Here is a 27,630-nt window from a genome sequence, read left to right as displayed (position 1 = left end):
TACCACAATAAAAAAAAGTATATATCATATCGAAAATTGTATAACGTATATTGTACTGAAAATTATGCTATAAAAAAAATTTATATCCATATTGCATCAAAATACCGATCGAAAAATTTGAAACATATAACTAACATATCAATTATATCAAAATTTTATTACGATATCGATATATATCGTTTTACACCATATATTTTTAAAATTTTATAAATTTATTGTTTAAAATGTTATTACCTAAATCTTTGACATACGGATTTTTTTTAATATTGGGGTTTGGTATTTTTGGTGATTATATATCCAAGATACTTGAAACAGTGAAAACATTAATCAAATATTGTGGTTTCGTAGGAAGAAGGAACATTGAACGTAGTAATAAAGTTACAGTCTTGATTCATTGCATGCAAGGAAGATGGGCCCCACGTACCTCCAGAAATAATAATTAATTAATTTATCGAGGATATGCAATTAGAAGAAATACACCCACAAGCTTGGATCAACGCATTTTCGCATTGTATTTCTCCTTCTCTTCCTTCCTGGCTGACTACTTTTTTGCCCTTTTCAATAGGGTTTTCTTCGATAATCTTTTTGGCCTCTGGTTCTTCTCGGATGCATTTTGTTCTTCTTGATTCTCTCCTCATCGTGTGTTTCTTCTTGGATCTGCTTGTTTTTTGCTCTCGCCAGAGGGAGGGTTTTTTTGGCTTCCACCTTCCTGCGGTGTACAAGCTGTTCCCATGTCTAAAGTCTTTGATTTCAGTGGTATGCTTCGCTCATCGTTTGTGTGTTTTCTTGGTTGAAGTTTGTTTTCTTGATGTGCTAATGATTTTCCGAATCTTTCTGCTCTCGACGGTTTGTGTGTTGTGCGTTCGTTTTTTGGGACTGCTTTTTATCTGTAGACAGGCTGAAATTTTTTTATTCGAGTCATATTATCTGAAATCATGTATAGTTTTGGGTTAAAGTTCTAATCTTTAGACCCGTGTGTAGTGTTTGTTTTCTAGATCTTTCTATTTTGTTGTATTTGCACACCTCGAGCACTCAAATGATTAAATCTGAAGTTCATATGTAGCGTGTTAATTAACATCTGAAGTTTTTATTTTCTCAATTCTAATTTTGTTTTACAATCTTTTGGTTGTCTTTTCGTTATTGATTCCTTGTTTTTTGAAACGTTTATTTTTACGTGATATTTAATGATCGTGGGGGTAATAGAATAATATCTCACTTCCTTGGGCCTTTGCTTAGAAAGATGGAATGAATTTCATTTGATGAATGGAATTGAAATGACCCCAATCACTTGGTACTTGAAATACTTGATGTATTGGAAAGTTGACAATGCAATTCAAGTGGAGTTGTATCAAGTATTTGAAATCCAAATGCGCCGATTCTGTCAACCAATTTCCGCTTGGTGTTTTCCAGTGAATTTGACTTGGTAGACTCTGTGCGTTTACTTGAGGATATTTGTGCTTCCTCACTGTGGGATTTGGTTGCTGGTTATGCGTACCATTCTCGACTTCTCACGTGCTTTATCCACTTATTCATGATATGTTGGTCCCTTTGATGTTACTGTGCAGCTTTAGATTTGAAATTTGCATATTTGTCCCAGAAATTTCTCATTATTAACCAAAACACTAGATATATTATAATTCTTGAAAAGCGATTAGTTATATATTATAATTATAAGCTGATGTCAGTTTTCCTATTTTGGTTACAGGTGTTGATGATTTTTGTTCTGGGGGGTTTATGCATACAAATCCCAAGGATTCAAATTTGTTTTTTCCTCTTGGGCGCCATGTGGACGTGTATTTCCCGCGGAAAAGGTCTCATGTCAGTGCTCCATTCGTTTTCAGTGGAGAGGTTAAGCCGCAGCCATCTATTGAGGTTCTTCCTGATGAATGCCTCTTTGAGGTGTTCAGACGTCTCTCAGGAGGGCAAGAGAGGAGTGTCTGTGCCTCTGTCTCAAAGCGCTGGCTTATGCTTCTGAGTAGCATCCATAGAGATGAAATATTCCCGGCTAAAGGTAATCTTGACCCCGAGGAGCATGATAATACATCTATATCTGTGAAGGAGGATGAAGCATTCAAGCCTAAGGAGAAAGTTGAATTTGTTGATTCCGAGCGTGGTTAAATCTGTGAACGAGGAATTTGAAGGAATTGATTCAGATGGTTTTCTTTCCCGATGCTTGGAAGGGAAAAAAGCAACTGATGTGAGACTGGCATCTATTGCTGTAGGAACTGGAAGTCGTGGAGGTTTAGGAAAGCTTTCCATTCGTGGAAGCAGTTCTACCCGTGGTCTGACAAATCTTGGCCTTAGAGCTATTGGTCGTGGTTGCCCTTCTTTGAGATATCTTTCCCTGTGGAACTTATCATCAATCGGTGATGAAGGGCTTTTGGAAATTGCAAGTGGAGCACGTCTTCTTGAGAAACTTGACCTATGTCATTGCCCTGCAATCACAGACATAGGATTAATTGCCATGGCGATGAACTGTCCCAATTTGATGTCAGTTACAATTGAGTCCTGCACAAACATTGGTAATGAAAGCTTGAAAGCCTTGGGCCGCTATTGCCCCAACTTGAAGTGCATCACTGTTAAAAATTGCGCACTTATAGGTGACCAGGGAATTGTGAGTTTGTTTTCATCCGCTGGTCATGTCTTGTCAAAAGCTAAATTTCAGGCGCTTGACATCAGTGATGTTTCTCTTGCTGTTATTGGACACTATGGCAGTGCAATGACCGATCTTGAACTCCTTGACCTCCAGAATGTCAATGATAGGGGTTTCTGGGTTATGGGTAAGGGTCAAGGTTTGCAGAAGCTGAAAGTTTTATCCATTACTGCATGTGGAGGTGTTTCTGATTCTGGGCTTGAAGCTTTGGGGGGTGGTTGCCCAAATCTGAAGCTGTTTGGACTCAGAAAAAATCTCCTTGTCTCAGATACTGGAATTGTGAAATTGGCCAGAGCTGCTGTGTCACTCGAGAGTCTTCAATTGGAGGAATGCCACAGGATCACACAATGTGGAGTATTCCATATCCTTGCAAATTGTGGTGGAAAATTCAAGGCTCTTGCTTTAGCAAATTGTTTGGGGATTCGGGACATAAATTTTCTGTTTCCTTTGACTTCCATATGCCATTCGATCCGATCATTGATCATTCATAACTGTCCAGGATTTGGTGATGTTGGATTGGCCGTATTGGGTAGAATGTGCCCAAAACTGACTCAAGTTGAACTCAGTGGCCTTCAGGGAATAACTGATACTGGACTTCTACCTCTTATTCGCAGTTTGGAAGCTGGTTTGAATAAGCTAAATCTTAGTGGGTCTGTTAATCTGACTGACAACTCAGTTGTGGCTATCACTAAGATGCACGGGGAAACACTAGAGCTTATGAATCTTGATGGGTGCAAATACCTCACAGACATCACCTTGTCTGAAATCGCCCAGAACTGCTCAGTGCTGACCGAGTTGGATGTTTCGAAGTGTGGAATAACTGATTCTGGGATTGCTACTTTGTCTGGTGCTGAGCAGCTAAATTTACAGATATTTTCCCTGGCAGGTTGCTCTTTTGTGTCCGACATGAGCTTACCTTACTTGGGTGTGTTGGGCAAGACTTTGGTGGGGCTTAACATCCGGCACTGCAATGGAATCAGCAGCAGCAGTATTGATCTGCTTCTAGAGCAGCTTTGGAGGTGTGATGTTCTTTATTAACATGGTGAACCGAGCATAAATGTCCACTTCCTCCATGAACGTCTTGTTAGCTAGCAGTTAGTGCTGAGTTGTTTTTGGGTCCATTGGTGTATGGGTCTTTGTCACCTGGTTCAGTGTCCATCTTCGGCCTTGCATTTTTTCCGGTGATTGTGGCTTGGTAACCCTTTTTTGCAGCTTTCATTTCGTTAGAAAGTTGTTTCAAGAATTTTAGTTCTCTACGATGGGAGCTATCCTTCTACTGGGCCACACTTAGCTGAGAATATACCGAGGACGGTGGGTGCTGAATCTTTGCATTGTTTCAAGCAGTCTCTCTTCTTATTAGGGTATATAGAAGTCTCGGCTTCACCGAGTCTTCTACATTGCATATGTTGTCGTGTTTCATGTTTTGATTGAGTCGGTGTGAGGGTTGTTTCATGGTTGCTTTTGGCTGTTCGAGGTCTGTTGCCTTGCTTTCGTGGGCTTTGGTCATGGCAGATATTACTTATAGTCTGCCATGATAACCTTGTCTTTATGATAGGGTTGTTTTTTGTGTTTGCCAAACCCTGGTTTTGCAGGCTTCTTTTCTTGTAAACGGTCGTCCCCCTTGCAACCTTCTCGTGATGTAAGACTCCTTGAATGTTCCGTTGCTTTGTTACCATTGTGGTATCAGTTGTCTATCGATGAATAAAAGTGCATTTTTATGTATCTTCTTGTTTATGTTCATCTTTTTTTAAGATTGGTTATTATACCTGTTACTTTACGCAGCTACGGTACAGGAAGGACAGGTTACTAACCCTGAAGTAGGTTGACGAACTAAGATTTAAATAACCCGACAACTTTGATCTTATACAAGAAGCAATTCGTAGGCCAACTTAAAAGATTTGCAACATGTTCCACTGCTATTGATTTAGATATCCCACACCTACACGCTCCAGAATCATGATCTCCGGACCTTGAGCTTCAAGAGCAGGCTCATCGCCTATGATTTGCCTGTTTTATTAGAAATGATTATCTCAGGCCATGTTCCTTTTTTCTCCTCATTCGCCACGATTTCTCATCCAAGCTCATCGAGAGAGCATTAGGAGGTAATAGGCGCTAAGCTTCCGTGATCTGGCTCTCGTAGTTGGTAACCACATCAAAGAGCTAGTTTAGGAATTGTGCCATCACAAATCTCTGACTTGAGAATCACAAGGATTTCGTTGGTATAATCCGACCATTGTCGGACAATCGTCAAGGTAGATCAGATTTGTCGTCATTATTCCCGATCTAAATTAAATCGTCATATTTCATTGTTTCAAATATGGGTTGAATTAACCCAAAAATTCTTCAAATTCACTTAAAGAATATTGATATAATAATCTAATTACATATATAAATACTAATATTATTTAGATAATACAAACCCACTTCACTTCTGAGGGAAAAATAACTTTCTTAAACCGGATTTCGATTTGCTTTGGAGGTTTGAAAAATGATCAAACCCACTTCATTTTAGGTTTTCTCCCGTGAGATCCAAACCCGCAGAGAAAACTGTAATATCTGATTAAGATTCAATCCTCCATTTCTTACATTTAATGTAACTTCAAACGAAACGGGTCAACTTCCCTTCTATTTCCTCCCAAAGTTCGCACCAAATCTAGTGATCCACCCGTTCACCATAAAATTTACCTGCCTGCTATTCGAACACGCTTTCACCATTATCTGTCTGCAGCCGACAGCTCTGCTCGTTTCTTCTTCTTCTTCTTCTTTTTACATTTTCAAAGATTGTACTTTTAAGCCCAGAAGACCAGATCTGTCGGTGGATTTCTGTTCCAAGGTTCATCATCTAGATCTAAGTGATTCATTGTTTAAAGGTGAGTAAACTTCAAAACCCATTTGTTGTCGGTCTCGTTTTCTTGAGCCATCGAAGCTTGTACATCATCGAAGTTTTCCATTTTTTTTCCAGAATTTTGAGCGCGGGATATCGGAAGAAACTTAGCTCAAGCCATGCCGCCGACCACGATTCGGAAAGCCATCGGGACGGTGAAGGACCAAGCCAGCATCGGGATCGCCAAGGTTGCCAGCAACATGGCGCCGGAGCTGGAAGTCGCCATAGTCAAAGCCACCAGTCACGACGATGACCCGGCATCCGAGAAGTATATTAGGGAAATTCTCCATTTGAACTCGCTCTCTCGTGGTTATGTTAATGCTTGTGTTGTTGCTATATCTAAAAGATTGGGGAAGACTCGGGATTGGATCGTTGCCCTCAAGTGTTTGATGTTAATTCACCGTTTGCTCAACGACGGAGATGCTGTTTTCCAGCAGGAAATCTTGTATGCTACTAGAAAGGGGACTAGATTATTGAACTTGTCGGATTTCCGTGATGAGGCTCATTCCAATTCATGGGATCATTCCGCATTTGTGAGAACCTATGCTCTGTACTTGGATCAGAGACTTGAGTTGGTGGTTTATGATCGGAAACAGAGTGGATATGGGGTTGAAATGAGAGGATTTGGCAGTAGAGAGGATCTGCATAATTATAGATCGCCCCCAGGATCAAACAGGGGATATGATGATTTCAATGAAATTCGGGACAGACAGGGTTATGGAATGCCCAGATCGCAGTCATCTGGGGACGTCAGAGAATCTGCTGAGGGGAGGAAAGATCTTACCCCACTGAGGGAAATGAAGCCGGAGAGGGTTCTTGGGAAGATGGGTCATTTGCAGAGACTGTTGGACCGGCTCATGTCGTGTCGACCCACGGGTCTAGCCAAGAATGAGAGGATGATTCTGGTGGCACTGTATGCAATGGTCAAGGAGAGCTTCAAGTTCTATGCTGATGTGTGCGAGGTTCTGGCAGTACTTCTAGATAAGTTCTTTGATATGGAGTATCAAGATTGTGTGAAAGCTTTTGATGCCTACGCTAGCGCAGCTAAGCAGATTGATGAGCTGGTAGGATTCTATAATTGGTGCAAAGATGTAGGGGTGGCGAGGTCTTCCGAGTATCCGGAAGTGCAGAAGATTACTAGTAAGCTGCTGGAGACTTTGGGGGAGTTTGTGAGGGACAGGGCTAAGGCAATGAAGAGCCCTGAAAGAAAGGTGGAGATCGGGCCAGTTGCTCAAGGGGAGGAGCTGTTGTCTGATGTGAATGAGATCAAAGCATTGCCGCCTCCAGAAAACTATACTCCCCATCCACCACCTGAGCCAGAGATGCCTAAGCCCATTGTCCAAGAGACTCGGGATTTAGTGGATCTACGGGATGAGGGAGTGACTGCTGATGATCAAGGCAATAAATTCGCTCTGGCGCTGTTTGCTGGGCCGGTGGCAAATAATGGGACTGGCTCGTGGGAAGCATTCCCTTCGAACGGAGAGCCAGAGGTGACTTCTGCTTGGCAAAATCCTGCATCCGAGAGCGGAAAGGCTGACTGGGAACTAGCCCTGGTCGAGTCTGCCAGTAATTTGTCCAAGCAGAAGGCTGCAATGGGCGGGGGACTGGATCCTTTACTGTTGAATGGTATGTACGATCAGGGAGTGGTTCGGCAACACGTGAGCACGACCCAATTGAGTGGTGGCAGTGCTAGCAGTGTGGTATTGCCAGGTCCTGGAACAAGCAAAACTCCAGTGTTAGCACTACCTGCACCAGATGGAACAGTCCAGGCTGTCGGAGGAGATCCATTTGCTGCATCTTTGAGCATTCCCCCGCCAGCATATGTGCAGATGTCGGATATGGAAAAGAAGCAGCACTTGTTATCTCAGGAGCAGATGGTATGGCAACAATATTCGAGAGAAGGCATGCAAGGTCAAACCAGTTTGCACAAGATCGGTGCCACCGCACAGCCTTATGGAATGCCACCAGTAAATGGACCTTATGGGTATCACTTCATGCATTACTGATTTTTCAGCAAGTTTACTTAAACATTGTATCACTTTTGTTTTTTCCTTTGCATTATATGTTATATTACTTGCAATTGTGCGTGACCATGGGCATAGAAAGGGCATCAATGTGATTTCAGGGGCTTTGTTCCGTTTATGAATTTTTTTTTTCTGCAATACAATTCGAGATTTTTCAACAATGTCTCCCGTCCAAAAACATAAATTTTTTATATTGAATTGATATCTTAGTGGTAGCTACTATGTTGCGTTTATTTCTGTCTGAAGATCCAACTTGAAGTACACCTTGGAAAGTTGTCCGAGTACTGTTGCCACCGGCTATGGATGGTTCCTGGTTGGGAGCATAAAAGAATCCAACGAGCCTTTTTCGCTTTCCCAGATTCCATATGCAAAGGGAAAGCGTCAAGCTTCTTCCTCCATTGGTGGAGAATCTTCTTTAAAAACTTTGGTCCCTCCTCATTTTAGCTTACAAGAAGTTTGATGTCTTAAGTTTATTAATGGCTTCTTTGGGTCGTAGAATCTCCCAACATAGAATTCAAGAACATCTACAAACTATCTTCCACAAGTAAGAGCGAGTAAAGTCCCAGCTACGCTGGTGATCTACAATCAGTGCATTCTCATCCTTGAATAGATAGAGCTCAAAATTTGCTCAAAATTAATCTATGAATTCTAGTTATCCAATTGAATCCTATGTGTAAGAAGATTCTCTGGTGAAGTTTGGTAAATCTTTCAAGGTATAATATGTGGGAAGTGAACAAGAGATTATAGGAGAAATAATGAAATATATGGAGAAAAAGGAGAGAGAGCGAGAGTTTTTAATCTGACCAAGTAAAAGAATATTCTTCGGAGATTTAATAATAATAATATTCGTTCTGGATTACTTATGACCTTTTAATCTGACCAAGTAAAATAATATTTTTCAAACAGCAACGCGTTATTTAATATTCATATTCAACCAGCTTTGATTTTTCCAAAGAGTGGTTGGATTGGCATATTCTAGATTAATTATGACCTTTTATTACATTACGAATTTCATGATAATAATTAATTGATGACTAACTAATGCATATAAATTATGACCCCCATTATCTGAATCATTACTATTTTTTTAACTACTCAACAAATTTCAAAGATCTCGCACCAACAAAATTTCATAAAAAAAACAACCACCATCTTTTGTTCATAAAGGTTAATGCTCAAGAAAATCTATTACATTATAGACTAGCAGTCGAAATACACATAATACATATAAAAAAGCTCACAATAAAACACGGAAATTTGTTTGTCAAGTTTTTCTTTTAGGTTGCGCTTGATGGATTTCTATTTTTTGGATGAAATTTCACGACTTGAATCCAGAAGCTCCAAAGTCTGCAATTGAGCATAGTTTTTCACCCTGAAACAGTCAAAATATGCAGTGCTTTTTTATTCATATGAAGGATTAGGCACAAAAAAGTAGCGAGGATCAATCATCTATATATTTGAGTACTACTCAAGATTATACCCGAAATGACAAAGAATTACTGCATCAAGAACAACGACTGCTGAGTATTCTGAAAATTTAGTGAACTCACATAAAGTGGAATTATACATGAACATGATACCATATCCCTGTCGACAAACTATTTGGATAATTCTAATAGTTAAATTGACTTGAAGATTGGGTAATAGCAACTAAAATAAATAATATACAACGGTGTCCATAAATTTCAAACCTCAAACAAACTTTCCTCCAAGAGGGGAAATATAAATTAGGCAAGAAGTGCTAATTAAAGAAGGAAATGGAAATCTGAGTAAATATGTCAACTAGGAATTTTACATGTAATTGAAGTTCCAAACATGATCCCATTCACTAACCGGTGAAGCAAGATTTGCAAGCATTAGTTCGCATTCCATACCAAGGATTAGCTCCATTCTGTTATACAATGGACATAGAGATTACCAAATTCGTAGAAAAAATAATCTGGATACTGAATTAAGCTAAAGAAACATAAAAGTAGATTTATTTGGGCATGTGTAATATTATTTCAGGGTGAGAGACTGTGCCAAGCAAAAGGACATGGTGTTGCTTGGACTAAACTTGATGCACTGATGACTCAGGAGGCGAAGTGAAAAACATCACATATTTAGGGAAAAATAAGATTTTCTAGTCTTTGGTTGGTTCTTGTATTTGAAATTACAGGTGAAATTTTAAACATTTTGTAACAGATTATCAATTTGCCTACCACCTCCTCAATGCGTCAACTACCGCTCAAATGTGTGGCAATATAATACAAATTATTGCACCCAACATGCATCTTACTCTAAAACATAATCGTAAAATGAGGAAGGTGTTTCTTCCAGTAAATACTGCTTACCTATATGTCGTAGAACCGAGAGCGACGTCTTTGAGAGCTGTGGAAAGTACATGAGAGATATGATATCCAAGCAACAAAACAAAAATTGAAGGTGATGTGATGGGCCTTTTTATGGTTTTGTCAACAAACAAGTATGAAAAATTAGTAAAAAATTTGAAAAAACTTCAACAGATATGTAAAATATATAATGTAAATGAACCATCCAGAAATTTAATTTGTTCATAATCTCAATTTTTATTGAGTATGAAAGATCAAAAGATAACAAATTTCCACATCATGGGAAATATAAAATAGTAACAACTGGTGCATTCACTCACCTGTTTTGATCAACTCTTCCCCTTGAAACTTCCCTGGCACTAACAAACACGTCAACAGTATCTACAGGGGGTCTAAAATCGGGATATTCTATGGATGATATAGAACCCTCATCAGAGTTCGAAGTATCAAAACTAAAATGATTATTTCCTCTTCTGGAAACACCAACTCTTGATCTTCTTCTGTTTCTAGATGCCCGAAAATTGTCAAATACCTGATATAACATGCAGGATTTCCACCAATTTCCCTTGTCCCCAGGGAAGTCGTCAAAGTCATCTCCCGAGTTATCATTTCCATATTCTATTACATAATCACCTAGAACCACTCCACGAGGGATTTCCGACTGTATAGTGCTTAAAACATCAATTATCTCGGAAGATTGTTGGAAATTTTCCCAATCCAGTTGGCGAGCAGGATCGATTTTTGAAGGGAAAGCATGAGGATGCTCTAGTCGTGCATGTTTTTGAAGTTCCAAGTAAGTGCCCGAGAATGCACATTTTTCTTCTTCACAATGGCGTTTCTTATCATCCAGGTTTACACGAGCTGTATCAATCACTATCCATCCAGTAACTTCTCCTCTACACAAGGGGCATGCCGGTTTGACATCCGATTCCGAATCCAAAAACTGTCTAGTTTCAACAGAACTTGGTGATTTAGATCCAGACGACATTCCACTAGCTTGTTTGAAGCGATAGAGACAATTTGATTGCAAATGGTCTGTGCCGCATACCAATGGCCGACATCCATTATCATAAGACGTGCATTGGAGGAGAACACTATTGTGTGGAAACTCCAAGCAGATAGGACAAATAACATCATCCCAGTTTGTATACAGATGAATCTCCTCCATTCCAGTTGTGTATGGGCAAAAGCCCTCTTTTCCAATGTCTCAAAGCAGGCACAGAGAATTAAACTTTAAGTCTCTAGAAACATGGATCAAGAGCCTTCATGCCTTCCGGTCAAAATATTAGAGTCAGAATAATTAGTAGCTTCACAATTATCCTAATAAGTTCGCCATGCAAAAAAGTATTCCAAGCAATGAACAAGGAATTGAAAATTATAATAGAAAAGGCCAAAAGGGTGTTGGGAGTGTGACGTCTGGATCTAGCAATGATTCTTTTTATTTACCAACATTGTATTAAGAATCTGCTTTAGAAGAGTTGGTAAATTGCCATAACTGAAGTGGAAATTGAAACGAGATGAACATATCAAAATTCGATTTGTTTGCTCCTTGTCCATGCAAAGGTGAGAAGCACGAACATGCAATGAATGTGTGTGATACTGTGATACGGGCTCAGCACGGCTCCCATTATTCCTTAACACCTCCCAGTTTTCGACCATTCCCCTGATCATATATGTGATTCACCACAAGTAAACAAAAAAGCAAAACACTAACCCCACAGCTTTCAGATATTAATATTTGCATTTCACCAAGCACAAGCTATGTAAAATATTTCTTACAAGATATTTAGGTAACTATCAATCAGTCGGATCGCCACTTCTTTCCTCGAAGTAAGTTTAAGTACGTCTGCATGAAGAATGAACATAAATTCAAAGAGAAAGTATCATTGCTCTCGGTCATAACCGAGATAAACATAAATTCATGGGAAATAGATTATAAACAAATTGAAATTATGAAGGCATGTCTGGAACTAAGGAATTTTTTAAAAATCAACACATGATTGATTTCAACCGATGACAGGTAAGGGAAAAAAAGCTTAGAAAAACAATTTTTCCTCACATTCAATAGGTTTTCATACTTCAACTTCTTCAAAAGGAGGTACCATGGGTCCAAAAACTACCTCACAACAATCCCAGACTCCCAAAGAGCAAATATTTTTTTCACGACAAAAAATCGAACCAAATCTCAAACGGTTCCCATCCTCAAGATTTCAAATAGAAATGAGGCCAAAGAAGGGGGGAAATTCCACACGGGTTGGACGATCAACACTTGCAAAATCCCAAAAACAGCATCAAACCCAACAATCAACCAAAAAAACGTGAAGCAAGTCCAATAAAGCAACCCACGGCCATCATGGAATAATCAAGAAATCCAAACCACCGCCACCCAAAAGTCAACTTAGCCAATTGATTCACACCCGAAGGCAGCACCCAACCCCCATCAAGAATCGGAATCTTTATTGAGTTCGTAAATATATATAACACATGTAAGAGAGGAGGAGAGATGAACCTGGTTATTCTCAAAGTCCGAGAATTGTGAAGTAAAAGTGGAGACGATAGGGTCTGTCTATTTTCTGAGAGCTAATGAAATGGAATGGAAATTCATGGTTGGTGATGAGGACTTTATAGTCTTTTCATCTTACACTCCATTATTGTTTGTTTTTCCTTTTGTTTCCTATTCATTTTATACTAAATATATATATATTGTGAGACATATCAACTTTAACGATATTTACAATAAAAAATAATATTATTAGTATAAAAATTAATATTTTTTTATAGATGACCCAAATAAAATATCAGTATCACAAAATATGACTCATGAGATCGTCTCACACAAATTTTTACATCCCATCAATTTAAGAGTTAAAAATAACGATTAAGAACTTTAAAAATAACAAAATTTGGTTATCATGCACGAGAGAAAGTCAGATTCACATACTCGATATTTGTTGTGGGCTGCTTCCATTTCACTCCTTGAGGTGCATGCAAATTGGCAAACATGAGTTGCGAGTGCGGTGCAGTGAGAAGAACTTCGTTCCTATTTCAGAAATAAGACTCGTAATTGAATTGAATTAGATACTACAAAAACTTGTGTAAGATGGTCTTGTGGATCGTATTTTTGATACAGATATTTTATTTGAGTCATCCATGAAAAAATATTATTTTTTAGGATAAATGTATTGCTTTTTATCGTGAATATTGGTAAGATTGACCGTCTCACACATAAAACTTCGTGAGATCGTCTTACAAAAAACATGTTCATTAGATATTATAGTTTGAGTTTTTGAGATGCTAATAATATTTAATTTTAAATTAACAAAAAGACTAACTCGATCAAATTTTTGAAACATTAAGAATAAAGTCGAAACATAGAGACAGAGACATCGAACATGTGACACTGAACTAATTCTTTCCCAAAAAAATACATACATATTGTGAATTAATGTGTTCCGGGTGGATTATTCATTAGGTCTAATGTAATATGTGACAACGAAAATCGGAAATTCCAGACGAAAAATAAAGAGACTGGTGCAGATTGGCACGAGGGTTTAGCTTTTTACTTCTACAATGGATTCCTTTTCATCGGCGGCGATTGCTCGGCAAACATGGGAGCTGGAGAATAATATCATCTCTGCCTCCTCCAGCGATTCCTCGGCTGCGGCGTCGGACGCTATCTTCTTCTACGACTCGGCGGCGCAGGAGAAGTTCCAGCAAGAGAGGCCTTGGGCAAACGATCCTCACTACTTCAAGCGGGTGAAGATCTCTGCTTTAGCGCTGCTCAAGATGGTTGTCCACGCGCGTTCCGGAGGAACCATTGAAGTCATGGGCCTGATGCAGGGCAAAACTGACGGGGATGCGATTATTGTGATGGACGCTTTTGCCCTTCCCGTCGAGGGTACTGAAACTAGAGTGAATGCGCAGGCTGATGCGTACGAGTATATGGTGGAATATTCACAGACCAATAAGCAGGTACTTATGCTTAATATTGCTTTGATTTGTTGGAGCTTATGATTCCATGCTCATGTTATTGTGATTTAAAAATGTTGGGGAGTTATAGAGAAGCCTTGGGATTTTATGCGGATAATGGATAGGAATTTAGTGCATAATCAATACTCTTAACAAAGAGTATTGCTGTTATAGAGAACTGACAGGGAGTTGAACGTGTAAGTTATTGGACATCAGACCATTTCTCTATGGTATTGTAGAGAGCGATTTCGATTATTTTAAGTCCTGTAAACACTGAGTGTTTCGTAAGTGAGTATGTGATATCAAAACTTTCTGTTAGCAATTTTGGATGTCATTTCTCAGAGTAAAATTTCCCCCCTTTGATTTTGTTTATGAAGGCCGGCCGGTTAGAGAATGCAGTTGGGTGGTACCATTCCCATCCTGGTTATGGATGTTGGCTTTCTGGTATAGATGTTTCCACACAAATGCTTAACCAACAATACCAGGAGCCGTTTCTGGCTGTTGTTATTGATCCAACAAGGACTGTTTCTGCCGGAAAAGTAGAGATCGGGGCTTTTAGAACATACCCTGAAGGGTATAAACCTCCAGATGAACCAGTTTCTGAGTATCAGACAATCCCCTTGAACAAAATCGAGGACTTTGGTGTTCATTGTAAACAGGTAAAACTTTCTGTTTCCATACAACTAAGAAGCACTCTGTGCTGAATTTGCTCACTTACTCAGGCTTTTTTTGCATGTAGTATTATTCATTGGATATCACGTACTTCAAGTCATCTCTTGATTCTCATCTTATGGACCTACTATGGAATAAGTATTGGGTTAACACCCTATCGTCTTCTCCTTTGCTTGGCAATGGAGACTATGTTGCTGGTCAAATATCAGATCTAGGTAATTTCCTTGGATATGTTAGGTGACTTTTTGTTGTGTGTTTTTAGTTATCAAATCGAAATGTTTTGAGAATAATTTTGAAATACTTGTTGGACGTGATGAAATTTTCAGAAGGTTGTCATTTGAAGCATCCATGATTTAGTGATTTTCTAAAATTGAGTGGGATCTTAAAATTTTTAAACTTATTTATGGGGTGACTAGTGTAATGGAATGATTTGTAATTGTAAGATAATTATTTTGAAAGTGAATGATGGTTGATTTGGAAAGCTGATTTAAAAAATGAATCAAAACATACTGCCATTGGTGGCAAACAAATTCAGTAGAAAGTGTTTTCCCTCCACCATCAGCTTTTGGTTCATCATCCCGTGCATTTAATTATCTCAGCAACTACAACTTCTGGTATTTAATACTAGTTTTATGCTTCTGACCTTGTGCAGCGGAGAAACTAGAGCAAGCTGAAAATCAGTTAGCTCATTCACGTTTTGGTCCTTTGATAGCAGCCCCTCAAAGGAAGAAAGAGGTCAGCGCATTTACAGCAATTTACTGGAGCATAATACTAGAACTCCAGTCGGAGTATGCTAATGCTGTTTTCTGCTGCATTTTTGTTTCGTATGGCAGTTTCCCATACTCCTTGTTTACAAATTTCTTCCACTGGTGCATACCACTTCCAGTTAGTAATGCAAGTGATGCTATATTGCATCGTTAGCACCCAAATTTTTGAGCAATCTTGAGTTTGCTTACAACTGTAGAATTGGGGAAGGAAAACAGAAGATACAACTTAGAAATAATTTTGTATTCTGCATATCCCTTATTTTACATCCACTTTGTTTTATATAGCAACAAGTAAGGCCAGAGATTCCTAACTCCACTAATCATATTTTGCCAGACAGTCTAAATCTAATTATCATTTTGCAATGACATGTCGTTCACAGTTCACATCGTCTCAAATTGGGGTCATCACATTCATTTTGCCAATTTGTTGATTTACACAAAATGAAGATTAGGAAAATTTTTGTGACCCTAACAATGACATTTATTTGTAGACCGCCTTTGTGAGCAATGAACACATTTGACTTTCTTAAAGACAGTCTGGTGTTTCTTCACTACATCCCATGAAGTGCTTTAAGAAAACCCTGCTTAGAACGATTTTGTGTATAATTCTCTGTATCTACAATTATTTGCCAGATTATTACATTTACAAATCATTCAACATGCAAATGTTGTCATAATCTGTGGACGCTTGCCTTTGTGTATTTCAGGAAGAATCTCAACTTAATAAGATCACTCGCGACAGTGCAAAGATAACTGTGGAGCAGGTTCATGGTTTGATGTCCCAGGTATCTGTGATTCAGCACTTCACCATCGAACATTATTGTACATTTTTTTATGTGCACAATGCATATGTTGAGTTATATTGATCTGTACCTCTTTTATCATCAATTCTAGGTTATCAAGGATGTACTTTTCAATTCAGTTTGCCAGTGCAATCGATCTGGGGCTGAGTCATCTGAGCCAGAACCAATGGTTGAAACCTGAGCTAATGGCTGATTTTGAAGCCTGAACATCCTTTTCCCGGTGCTGTTCTTGCACTCACTACAGACAACCAAAGAGGGGATTCGATGATTATCTTCTATTTTTATCTGTCAAGACTCGGGTAATTATCCCATCCGTTGGCTCGACTTAGATATTTCATACACAATCTGCAGCATTGTTGATGGGAAGTTGGTGGTTTTATCAAGATAGATGGCTTTTCAGCTTTTCATACACAATCTGCAACATCGAACAACTTGACAGGCAATGGATTTAAAATTCATTTTAATTTTGTTCATATAAATAAGCCAGAATTTGAAATCAAATGGCGGAGTCAAATTGCATGGCAGTAGATTTTAAATCGAAAACTGAGGTTTTAAGACATGGTTTTGTTCATTCAAACACAAAATGACATGACCTCATCCAAAACCTTGGATGATAGTCTTGTAAATGAATTTGAATCTAAATTGTTCACCCAGACACTATCATTTAAATACCTAGTATTTTAGTTGCTATAACTTAATTCAGACAAAACTAAATGAGAGATATAATTTTTCATTAAATAATAAAAATTTAATTTTAAAGTAAAGTTATCTAGAATATTGATATCTATAAATTTTTTCCCTTACATTATAGATTTCTTCATTTTTTTTCTTCCAAAGGGAAAAGATTTTTTTTTTAGAATTATAAACTGTTTGAAAATTGTCAACGACGAAAATTTCGTTTTTTCTATTTTGAGGGAAAGTCGAACCGGATAACCAGAAAAAAGACATGCGTACACGTGGCACGTTGAGGTTCATGGATTAGATTTTCAATGGGACCCACGCATATTTTTCCGTATATACTGCAACTCAAGTCTTAATAGCTTCCTGCAAAACTCGTCGAGAATGGCGACTGTGGTCGCGTGTTCTTTCGCTGCTGCGAATTCGTCCGTTAGGATTCCTAAGCCCTTTTTCCCAGAGAAGGAATTTGGACAGGCCCTTGTGATTTCTCGCCGCCGCGTGTCGGCCATCGCTGCTTCGGGAATATACGCGTCGATGTCGGTGGCGACTCCAGTGTCGACTAAGCCTGATGACTTGGTGGAATCCATTCTGTCACAGGTTGGATCAGTTTCACCTATTCGTTGGGAATTTGGTGTTATTTCATCTTATTGTGCTTTTTACAGACAAATGTATTTTAACAGAGAAAAAGGTGGGGGAAGGGAAGGAAGCTAGCTAGTGCCCTCACAACAAAAAATTTACTTTTATCTTGATATATATTTATTGAACCCGTTTGTTTGATCGTAATTGTAAGCTTTTTCATCTCTCGTTCGGCCTTTGCTAGAACTTCTAGTAAAAAGAAACTAAGATCTCTGGTTTCATTAGGTTATGCAAACTGATAGAGGAGTTCTGCTGTCAAGAAATGAACACCAAAGGGTAGCCGAAGTGGCTAATGAATTGCAAAAATTGTGTGTTGCTGAACCGACCAAGTGCCCGCTTATTTTTGGAGGTCAACATCCCTCTAACTCTATGATGCTATGCTTGAGCTATCATTTCTAACATATATCGAAATGGTGTCTTCAAATTTTGTCGTTTCACTTTGCTATGCGAACCGAGTTTCTACCTGATGCTCATCCATTGACTTATAGAATATAGTCCTTATATTTTCCAATTAGCAGATATATTGTATAACCTATAATGAATTAGCCCATTTCACTGTTTGCTTTCTACTGTACTTTGAGACGCTTCTACGAATGGGAAGACCGAAGACTTGACTTACCTTTTGCCTTTACTCTTTCTTATACATTACTACTCATTGGTTACATTTTAGCTTTTGATAAATGTTCAAATCTTCTGTAAAAAAAACTTGTTTGCAGAATGGGATGTTCGTTATTGCTCAAATCCTACATCACCAGGTGGTGGATATCGAAATGCTGTTTGGTCGACTGATATTCAAAACCAAGGAAATGATTCAGGTCATTGAATCCCCGGATACTGTCATAAACAGAGTATCCTTTAGTGCTCTGGGATTGTTAGATGGAGAGGTTTCTTTGAAGGGTAATATTTTTCCCCTGTGATCATGGGCATTTATGGTTTCCTTTTATTCCTCTGTAGTATGATAAAATTTTCTGGTTAACTGTAATTTTTTCCATATCTTTGACTTCATTGAGTGAGGCAATATGAGTTGAATGCTAATATTTTCAAGCTGAATTGCACATTTGTGTGATCCTGGAAAATACATTTCATAACAGTAAACATACCAAAATGCACTAGCTGTTCATATTTGACTTGGAAATATTTCAAATGTATCAGAGCTCGACTCATGTTTATTGGGTGTGTATATATAGGACTAGTTAGTATTTGAACCAGCTGGCATAGTCTGCACCTGTGTTGAAGGCCATGAAACTCTGTCTGACTATAAATTTGGCTGATAAACAGGAAAATTGACAGCCCTGGATGGAGAATGGATTCGAGTCATATTCGAGCAACCGGAACTCAAAGTTGGAGGATGGGAATTCAAATATGGTGGTGAGAGTGAAGTGAAGCTGCAAATCACATACATTGATAATAAGATCAGGCTTGGAAAGGGTTCCAGAGGTTCTCTCTTCGTCTTTCAAAGACGCGAACCGCTCCCATGAAAACATATGGTTATAAAACACGCTCATTCCGACATATATAAACGCCTAACGTACAGTTCGATTAGTGTACGTTTTGATGGAACAATTTGATTAGAAAATACAATAATGCCAAGCTCCGTGTAAATGGTAGCACAACAAATGCATTTGCCAAAAACTCAAACCCTGTCTGCTATTATATGGATCTAATGAGAACGCACATTAATCAATTACCAAATTTCCGAAATTATTCGTTTTCATAGGTTTTTATGGTGACTAGCAAGGCATTCTAATCAAAAGATGAATGCTTTTTGCACTGAGAGATTAACAAAAACTTTTGTCATAAAATATTGGGCAAGTGAATGCAAAAAATCTGTAAAATATTACGTATACATGCATGATAGCCAACTCCCCCATATTTTGTTGTACTAGGAATGTACACATCGCACGAAGATGACTAATAATGAAAAATATAATAACGAGAATTGGATAATGTTTAAAATTGTTTGAATAACATCGTGTTTACAAGTATTTATCAATCTACATATATCAAAACACAATACATAAAAATACCATGACAATAAATCATATATATTTGCTTATTTATATGACATTTTTCAATCCGCGACATAATACAGCTCTCTTAAATGATAAATCAGCAAAAATATTTTTCATTCAAATATCATTCAAAACGGAAAAACAATAAAAATAAAATTAACAGGATAGTGAATTTTACCAAAATCAAAACTAAAATTTACTTAAATAGACAAAAAACCCCTTAAAAAGACATATTAATTTAATTTGCTAACTTAAATGAACAAGAAAATGTAAAAAAATAATTTTTTTGGCATAAAATTTAAGAAATAAAGAGAAATGTATATTAATGTCCAAATTCATTTAAGATGGACAATGAATTACCAAAAAACACTTAAGATAACCTAATAATTTAATTGACAACTTAAATAAACAAGGATATTTAAAAAAATTCACAATTGAAAGTGGTATATTTATATGCATGTTAGATTTGAAAAAATCCATAGTCTTAGAGTAAAACTATCTATAAAAAAAGAAATTCAAATTTATATCTTATTCTCCGATAATGTGAAAATGCATTATAAGAAAGATTTCAGAGCAATAATGGTTGCGATCTCATGAACTTTTTCTTTTATTAAAACGAAACTGGATACTCGATCCCGCGTTACCATCGTCAGCAAGCCGATTCCTCAGCTCAAACTCATCATCTGTGAACGTGAAAAGACTACAACTCAACGAGGAAAACTTAAAAAGCTTGAGCAATTTAGAGGAAAATCTATCATCTTTTCAACCGTAATATGCGTTAGCACCTATCAGCCATCGACGGCTGAAACTTCAGGCAACAGTTGCAATTTTCCGAGGCGATAAAGCAGCTGTATGTGGAACGAGGGATAGTCCAAACAGCTTGATTTCCTTTGGTACGATTCCTACAATTCCAAGGACCTTTCTCACCTCGTTTGCGAGCTCAATAATGCTGTCATCTTCACGACCTATATAGATTTAATGTTTGATTTATAACTTGTAAAATGACTTCATTCGGGCCAGAGAATTTCTAAAGATTATCATCTATTATCCTAACATCAAAAATGGAATTCAGGGCATTTACCAATATCAAACAACGCCTTCTCTAACTTGAAAAGGTAGTCTCGATTGTTCCCGCAGGGGCCAGAGGCAGTTGCTATTTGCTTAGCCATGTCCTCCAAGGGGGCAGGCCCGAGATAGTACTTATTCGATAATTCCGGTGTGGATGTGAACCTGCCAAGTGAAATGGAAAGCTACCATTGTTGAACCGAAGAAACAGCAAGCACATAATTGTTTCTATTTCGAGTCAATGCTCTTTATCATCGAGAAGACAAACAAACATCACATCCTCTTTTCCATTTTCAATTTTTTCTCCAAAACAAATTTAACCTCACGTTAACACCATGCAACATAATCATTAATCTCAATTTAGCTTTTCACAGCTTTTAAAAGTTGATCTGTGTTTATAAACTTAACATACCACACTTAAAAGTTTTAAAATTCCATATACACCACCAAAAAATAATACATGACATCACTAACTCGATACTTTTTAGCATGATATGACATACATAATAAAAACGATGTCGTTCAAAAATGAACACAAAATAAATCACATTCTCCTATATATTTTCTGAAAAACTTTTTACCAGAAAACATTGAGATTAAAACCAGATAAAGCATAACTTTTTTTTGTTGAATGTTTGAGGTAGATAAATCACTTACACTATTACCCCAGTAATAAAGGGCATCTCCGAATCTTCATCCTGCATTAAGAACACAAAGATATGAAAATCAGCAACCACGAAAACTGACGTGCATTCAAAATGGCTATGTGAATGAAACGTGGGTGCAAAAATTTGAATATGGCATAGTACAAGGACGAGGAACAAGAATCCGGAAAAAAGTGTAACTCACCTTGAAAAAGTCTACCAAAGTTTTTCTGTCATACTCACATTCTCTTCGTTCCAGGTACTAACAAACATAGATAAACAAGATAATTAATGCAGAATGCCACATTAGATACCAAATTATGAAATCAGTTGAACAAAATACAACTATGTGCATTATATTATATTTATACGAGGAAAAAGTCCAATCCCAAAGGTTAAATTTATACTTGAACCAAGTAAATAAACTTATCATACCACCATTGCTTCTTTTTCTTTTTCCGGCCCTCCCCGCACGCAGTAGGCAGCACCCCACTGAAATAAGAATTCACATATCAAGATAACCTTTCAAAATAGCCAAGGGCGCATCCAGAAATAAGAGAAGCATACAATAAATGGAAAATAGCTGTCCAAATTGACCTTTGCTTGAAAGTTTGAAAAATATTTAGTGACATAATCAATCATCTAATAAGTCAAAACTAATACAAAATAGAAAAGGTTCAGATTTAAAAATAAGATAGTTATACATGAAATGGAAAAAATAAGGATCCGATTTGTTGGAAAATATTGGCCTTTTTCTTAAAGTTTACATCAAATTTAGGTAAATTAATCCAATCACCTAATTCTTCATGACCTCCAGAACCAATCATCTATGTTCACCTAAGAAGAAAGAAATCATTCCATAGAAAGATTTTGACCTGTGGTCCACGCACATTTATCAGCTCAAATTTTCTTTTACTTGATGAACAAACAAGATACCAAAAACTAGACATGTTTCGCCTATCCGTATCACTCTCTAGAAGAATTTCGACATTTACTGAGTGGCTCATAGCATTGGTAGAAAAATCATTTCAATCACGCTTCTTATGGAAATTAATAAAAGTTTAAGAGGAAAAATCATTACGCAGACTGCTCCTTCATGTTCGTCCAAAGTGCAGGTTCTTGCTGGGTGTTCCGGAGTACCTCTGTGATCAATGCAGGCTGAAAACCATAAAAATAAATGTATAAAGAACAGAATAGTGGTAATTCTTCGAATTGTCCTGAAAATTATCCAAGTAAAATTTAAGAAACTAATATATATCACACTAAATAACTGAAAAACGTATTGCGCAGATGTCAGATTCGATTTTAGCAGCAACAAACTCAGATTACTCAAATTAAATCGAAGGGGTTTGGACTTTGGTTGGCTAAAAGTTTAAAAAAACACAATTTAACCAAAAAATAAATAAAAGATTCACAAATTCCATTAAACACAAAAGAAAGCATACCCAGATCAAATACACGTTTGTAGTCTCTGATGTACCCAATCACCTTTTCGTCATACTCAAATCCTGGGTTCCACACCAATGACCCGTACCCAAAAATCCAGAATACCATCTTCCGTTGCTTGAACAGAAATACCTTCCAAAGCAAAGAAGCAAGATCAACAATCCACCTCAGAAAACCCTCAACACCAAAAATAAAAATAAAAATAAGGAAAAAATGTTTTTTTTTTAAAAAAAAAACACTTACAGAAGAATTAAACGCAACAAATGAGCCGTGAATTAAATTCGGAACGGATATTGAGCAATAGGGATTCGGCTAAAATCGAAAAGGTGAGATGTGGATGAATTTTCCTTCGATCTCTGATGGATCTCTCTCTGTGTCTAAAGATTTTGTCGGTCAGTGCGAGAGAGAGAAGGAGAGATGAGGGGGAGGAGAGCTCGCAATTTATTTATAGGATGATTTATTAAATAAAATCAATTCTGTAATTTTTTTCAGGTAAATTAGGTTAAAATCCACTTCTCTATTTCAATTTACAAATCAATCTCCAGTTAGACTTTAATACTAAAAAATAAAATTTGTTAAAAAATCTCACATTTATGACATGAATCTCTTGTTTAGTACGCCAGTAAAAAAATTAATATTTTTTATATCAAAATTATACTTATTATCGTAAATATGGATATAATTAATTCGTCTCACAGATAAAAATAAGAGATTATTTTACTTTCCAACCGAGGCCGCTGAGCCATTGCGTTGGAAAATTGAGTACATTACTTTAAAAATAATATTGAGAGATAATTTGAAATTAGGGTTTATCTTCTAGATACTTTCAGTGTAGCGTCAAACATATTTTGTTCTTGCGGTTGATTATTATAATTCAATGATGGACTAACAAATTTTTATGCTTTGAAGATGCTTATATTGAAACGTCTGCCCTTTTTATTGCTTTAAAAGTACTAGAAATTTTTTTCTTTAACACTCAATTTGTGGCCATGACAAATAACACATAAAATATTTTTATAAAATATTTTACCCTTTAAAATAAAATCTCAACCAACTAGCATTTTAAAAATCAAGTGCAATAGTCATAAAATGAAATCGTCACCTGTTTTACCCAACCTAAATAAAGCAATAAGTTTGAAAAGTATAGCTCATACTAAACCTCTCAAAAATCTCTCCAAAAAGCATAAATAAATGGTCTTAAAATCTTTAACATAAATCATGAGTCATAAATCATAATGCTGAAAAAGTAGAAGCGCTGGTCCTCGGGTTGTGTGCGCCTTCAGTCCAGTTAAATCATCCGTCAAGTCCTCCCTCAAACTCACCTGCATCCATCACACCTAGTGAGTCTAAAGACTCAACACACCATCATCTTTATAGCAAGTAATACGTAATACAGTCAACATATAACAGTAAAAAATATTTGTACTTAAAATATTGTTTTCATGAAGATGCATAAACTTCAAACATGAACATTTTCGTAAATCTTTTATGATGCATGATTTTTAAATAGAAACATTTTCATAATGATGCATCAACCTTAAGCATAAACATTTTCATGATATGTATAACATAAACCTTAACCTTTCCCTTTTTCCTCAACATACATGACATAAAACCTTTTTAACATGATCATAAACATTTTTCCTTTTCCTTTTATTTTTCCTTTGTTGAATTCAGATCGTTAATTGTGACTTTCCTCAAACCTCAAAAGTCGATGGATCCATCTACATGTAACAACAGTACTGGACGGCGGGGACATCAGCGACACTCTCACCGGTCAACTGAGCCTTGGCCTATCATGATCGAATAGAAATACGATCGTCGGGGCTCCCTCTAGGGCCTTATTCCATAAATGGGCTTCCTCTGGGGCCTTCTCCCCTCACGATAGTCTCATTCTTACCTCAAACATCATATCCTCATACCTCATATTCGCAATAATGGAAACACAATCGTCGGGCTCCCACTGGGATCATCACCCTCACGACGTCGCCATTATTAACGAATTAGTCACAATCACTTCACTTCCTTCGACATTTTTCATTCACATCACTTTATAAAATCGTGCATAACATATATTTTATTTTTGAAACCAAGCATGCAACATGTCTTTTAAGTGTCAACCTTAAATCATAAAAATCCCATAGACATATAAAAATCATAATTTAATCATGAACATTTCATAACCATTTAAAATGACATTTTAACCTCAAACATTTATAATAACATTTTGACATATTAAATCATAAACATATAAAATTCCATAAACATTTAAAATATCATTTTAACATAAAAAATTCCATAAACATCCATAACTATAGAAAATAATCATATTAGCACATAAAACAGCATTCAGGGCACTGCCATGACGTTACTAATTTTTAGGTGTAAAAAGACTGTTTTACCCCTAGACATAAAATTTCCCGTTTTTGACATTTTCTTGAATTCATTGACTCTAACATATCCCAAATAATTATTTAAGCCTAAATTAAAATTTCCATAATTTTATTTAGCATTAAAAACTAGGCTTTTTAAATTAATCCTTAATTAATCGTTTTGACGGTGTTTTAATCTCGAAAAATCTCAAACTTTAATATAAAATTCCCAAATTTAAAACTTAGACTTCTAATAATTATTTAAGCCTAAATCTAATTTTCTATAATTTTATAAAGCTTAAAACTAGGTGTTTCAATTAATTCGTTAATTAGCGTTCCTGTGAGGCGATGAAATCCCGATTAAATCTAAAACTCATTATTTTGATCCCAAATTTTAAACATAGAATTTTTATTATTTATTCTACCCTTCCAAGTCATTAGCCACACCCGTGGACCCTTGGATCAATTTTTCCTTCTTAAATTCTTGTTTTTGACCCTTCGACGAACACACCGAGCCATCTCCCAATTCACTCGAGCCACGCCCGAGCTGCCTCGAGCCAAAACCTAGCCAACCCATCTAGAGGACACTACCAAACAATCTCAGCCCGAAAAACAACCCATGGCCCGCTCAAAACCTTCCTGAAACTTGACCCAAAATCTGTACATGTGTGTGTGAGTTTCATAGTTGCTCTAGGACTCCTAGTTATCCTAAGACTCTACCAGCTGAGCCACTACCGAGCCTAGCACACCCTAACCCTCCTTGGACCACGCCCAGACCATGTCCAGACCAATCCAACCCATACAACCCAGCAGCGAAGCTTCTGAACTAGAAAAGCAGCCTGCGCGTTCCCTTGCTAGTTTCCTCACGTTTTCCTTGTTTTGGTCGAGCCAGCAGCGAGCCAGCCGCACCAACCCCTAGCCCAACCCATGCCCATGACCATTGGACCCTGATGAATCACCCTGGCTCGCCCCAGGCCAGCCGAAGCGCCCCTCTTCTTCCTCGACAGCTCCTGTGCGTGATTATGGGAGGAGTCCCACTTCGGGTGAACTCCTTCCCCAAGCCTAAACTCGAACCCTAGCCACCCTAGGACCCAATCCAGCCCTAGACCGAGACCACCCCTGACCCTGACCCAGCCCTGATCGAGCCCCTTGACCCCATGCATCAAAACCACACCCATGAAGACACACAACTCACGACCCTTCTTGTCTAAACCCATCCTACGGTTCCAGCTTTCCTCTACTCCTTGTTGCAGCGTTTTAGGGTGATTAAGGACTCCATAAAACATGTAAAAACATCCCTCAAACTATCCTAATCATTGCAGCCCCTAATCAACATAATATTCATGTTTTTGGAACAACAATTCACAAGTTTACTTCATGTACATGCAATAATTCGAAAATATACATAAAAACCCCATGCTTTTCATTCAAATATAATTTAAACAATAATATGATGTGATGAATGAGAAAATGAGATGTATGGCGTGCCTTTGCGTTATATACGCTCGAATATACGTTGACGACGAAGAACGGAGGGACATCTTGGCTTGTACTTGTGCTTGAACCTTACGAATTGCTCCTCAAAGTATCGAGTGAAGTGTCGTGGGTGTGGAGAGGTGCTTGAGAGAATTTTCAGAATTTTAAAACTAGGTGGCCGTGAATTTGCTTTGCAAGATGTAGGGTTTTGGGATTTTTAATATATTATATACTCTAATTAACCACTAACTAGGCTTCAGGCCTATTAAGCCTTGAAATTTAAGCCCATTAGTTTTAATTAGGATTAAATAAAATATTATCATAGCTTTGATTAAATAAATTTGTGAATTTATTAGCCGGGTTGCCAAAAAGCTCGTATTTTTTGTTGAAAATCCAACACCGATAAAAATTACGTCCCGGCGTATAAAATCACCTCAAAATCCCTTATTTTCAAAAATATTAAAAAGCATCACCCATATTTTAAATAATTAAAAACAATTGTTTAATAAAAACAATTTCTATTTTTTTCAGCCCTCGGTCTCCGTTCCTCGATCGCAACCTGAATAACTTTTAAAAATACATTTTAATACAACAATGTCGAAAAATATAATTTACACATGCAAATATTCACAACATAAATAATTAATGCAATCAAAATAATTAATTAAAATACAAAAGAATTTAATAATTGCATGCATGTGGTTTGAGTTGACCTTTAAATTTTCGGGGCGTTACATATATCGTTTAGTATTTTTGGCAATTGGTACTGGGAATCTTGTTTTGTAGCATTGCGCTTGCTTTATGAATCGTGGTATTTAAGGATCGTGATGTTATATGTATACGTAAACGATACCACATTGTCCACAATACAAATAATGCAACTGATATGATTGATAATTAAAAAAAACTCATGTGAGATCGTTTCAGTGTCAATTTTGTATGATAAATTTTTAACTCGACCTATGAGAAATATTATTTTATACTGTCTAAAGTATTAATATTCACAGCAAAAATATCATTTCTCGTTAGTTATGTTGTGAATAAATATTATGGAATATATTTCAATTTAAGTAAAAAAAAATCAATATATGGCAAGTGGTAGATGTTACCCGGTAATGGTACGTTCATCCACTCAATAACACGTGTGCTGTGAATCACGAACACTCGTCCATGTATCATGATGGAATGAATGTTCATGA

The 27,630-nt window shown here is 37.1% G+C and overlaps 6 protein-coding genes across 17 annotated transcripts; 4 read left to right on the top strand and 2 right to left on the bottom strand.

Moving 5' to 3' along the window:
- The first annotated feature begins 470 nt into the window (after positions 1–470).
- On the top strand, positions 471–4,375 carry LOC142532172 (EIN3-binding F-box protein 1-like). Its single transcript, XM_075638434.1, is given in 3 exon segments — positions 471–756; positions 1,706–2,112; positions 2,114–4,375. Coding segments are annotated over 3 exon segments (2,010 nt in total). The 5' UTR covers positions 471–731; the 3' UTR covers positions 3,692–4,375.
- An 803-nt stretch (positions 4,376–5,178) lies between these two features.
- LOC142532645 (putative clathrin assembly protein At4g32285) lies at positions 5,179–7,806 on the top strand. Its single transcript, XM_075638981.1, has 2 exons — positions 5,179–5,523; positions 5,616–7,806. The coding sequence occupies exon 2, from the start codon at positions 5,657–5,659 to the stop codon at positions 7,541–7,543; it is 1,887 nt and encodes a 628-aa protein (XP_075495096.1). The 5' UTR covers positions 5,179–5,523; positions 5,616–5,656; the 3' UTR covers positions 7,544–7,806.
- An 869-nt stretch (positions 7,807–8,675) lies between these two features.
- LOC142532716 (uncharacterized) lies at positions 8,676–12,547 on the bottom strand. Of its 12 annotated transcripts, XM_075639119.1 has the most exons (7): positions 12,401–12,547; positions 11,671–11,737; positions 11,470–11,554; positions 10,212–11,161; positions 9,895–9,931; positions 9,395–9,452; positions 8,676–8,933 (listed from the first exon to the last, which is right to left on the bottom strand). In XM_075639119.1, the coding sequence occupies exons 4-5, from the start codon at positions 11,057–11,059 to the stop codon at positions 9,895–9,897; spliced, it is 885 nt and encodes a 294-aa protein (XP_075495234.1). In that variant the 5' UTR covers positions 11,060–11,161; positions 11,470–11,554; positions 11,671–11,737; positions 12,401–12,547; the 3' UTR covers positions 8,676–8,933; positions 9,395–9,452. The 12 variants fall into 12 exon arrangements, with proteins under 12 accessions (XP_075495234.1, XP_075495230.1, XP_075495229.1 ...); XM_075639115.1 differs by adding an exon at positions 9,042–9,090 and having other exon boundaries at positions 9,357–9,452; positions 10,212–11,737; XM_075639114.1 differs by having other exon boundaries at positions 10,212–11,554.
- Positions 12,548–13,346: 799 nt separating this feature from the next.
- Positions 13,347–16,820, top strand: LOC142532594 (COP9 signalosome complex subunit 5a-like). The gene is made up of 6 exons (XM_075638907.1): positions 13,347–13,863; positions 14,238–14,519; positions 14,600–14,747; positions 15,185–15,267; positions 16,007–16,084; positions 16,194–16,820. The coding sequence occupies exons 1-6, from the start codon at positions 13,462–13,464 to the stop codon at positions 16,281–16,283; spliced, it is 1,083 nt and encodes a 360-aa protein (XP_075495022.1). The 5' UTR covers positions 13,347–13,461; the 3' UTR covers positions 16,284–16,820.
- Positions 16,821–17,030: 210 nt separating this feature from the next.
- LOC142532595 (putative plastid-lipid-associated protein 8, chloroplastic) lies at positions 17,031–19,130 on the top strand. Its single transcript, XM_075638908.1, is given in 5 exon segments — positions 17,031–17,377; positions 17,642–17,765; positions 18,133–18,194; positions 18,196–18,313; positions 18,695–19,130. Coding segments are annotated over 5 exon segments (717 nt in total). The 5' UTR covers positions 17,031–17,164; the 3' UTR covers positions 18,895–19,130.
- An 885-nt stretch (positions 19,131–20,015) lies between these two features.
- Positions 20,016–23,021, bottom strand: LOC142533341 (gamma-glutamylcyclotransferase 2-1-like). The gene is made up of 8 exons (XM_075640078.1): positions 22,827–23,021; positions 22,583–22,715; positions 22,219–22,295; positions 21,573–21,629; positions 21,343–21,399; positions 21,151–21,191; positions 20,510–20,658; positions 20,016–20,393 (listed from the first exon to the last, which is right to left on the bottom strand). The coding sequence occupies exons 2-8, from the start codon at positions 22,689–22,691 to the stop codon at positions 20,239–20,241; spliced, it is 645 nt and encodes a 214-aa protein (XP_075496193.1). The 5' UTR covers positions 22,692–22,715; positions 22,827–23,021; the 3' UTR covers positions 20,016–20,238.
- Positions 23,022–27,630: the final 4,609 nt, after the last annotated feature.

This window comes from Primulina tabacum, chromosome 18, assembly GCF_025594145.1.
Source record: "Primulina tabacum isolate GXHZ01 chromosome 18, ASM2559414v2, whole genome shotgun sequence".
NCBI classification, from domain to species: Eukaryota; Viridiplantae; Streptophyta; class Magnoliopsida; order Lamiales; family Gesneriaceae; genus Primulina; species Primulina tabacum.
Note: the sequence above shows the minus strand (reverse complement) of the source record. Positions and strands in the feature narration are given on the sequence as shown.

Coding starts and splice junctions, on each gene's coding strand:
- LOC142533341 (XM_075640078.1), bottom strand. CDS start 22,691: ATGGTATTCTGGATTTTTGGGTACGGGTCATTGGTGTGGAACCCAGGA. Junction 22,296..22,582: donor CAAACGTGTATTTGATCTGG/GTATGCTTTCTT, acceptor TATGGTTTTCAG/CCTGCATTGATCACAGAGGT. Junction 20,659..21,150: donor TTTATTACTGGGGTAATAGT/GTAAGTGATTTA, acceptor TTCACTTGGCAG/GTTCACATCCACACCGGAAT.
- LOC142532645 (XM_075638981.1), top strand. CDS start 5,657: ATGCCGCCGACCACGATTCGGAAAGCCATCGGGACGGTGAAGGACCAA.
- LOC142532716 (XM_075639112.1), bottom strand. CDS start 11,059: ATGGAGGAGATTCATCTGTATACAAACTGGGATGATGTTATTTGTCCT. Junction 9,932..10,211: donor GGAAGAGTTGATCAAAACAG/GTGAGTGAATGC, acceptor TACTTTCCACAG/CTCTCAAAGACGTCGCTCTC.
- LOC142532594 (XM_075638907.1), top strand. CDS start 13,462: ATGGATTCCTTTTCATCGGCGGCGATTGCTCGGCAAACATGGGAGCTG. Junction 13,864..14,237: donor ATTCACAGACCAATAAGCAG/GTACTTATGCTT, acceptor TTGTTTATGAAG/GCCGGCCGGTTAGAGAATGC. Junction 14,748..15,184: donor TGGTCAAATATCAGATCTAG/GTAATTTCCTTG, acceptor GACCTTGTGCAG/CGGAGAAACTAGAGCAAGCT.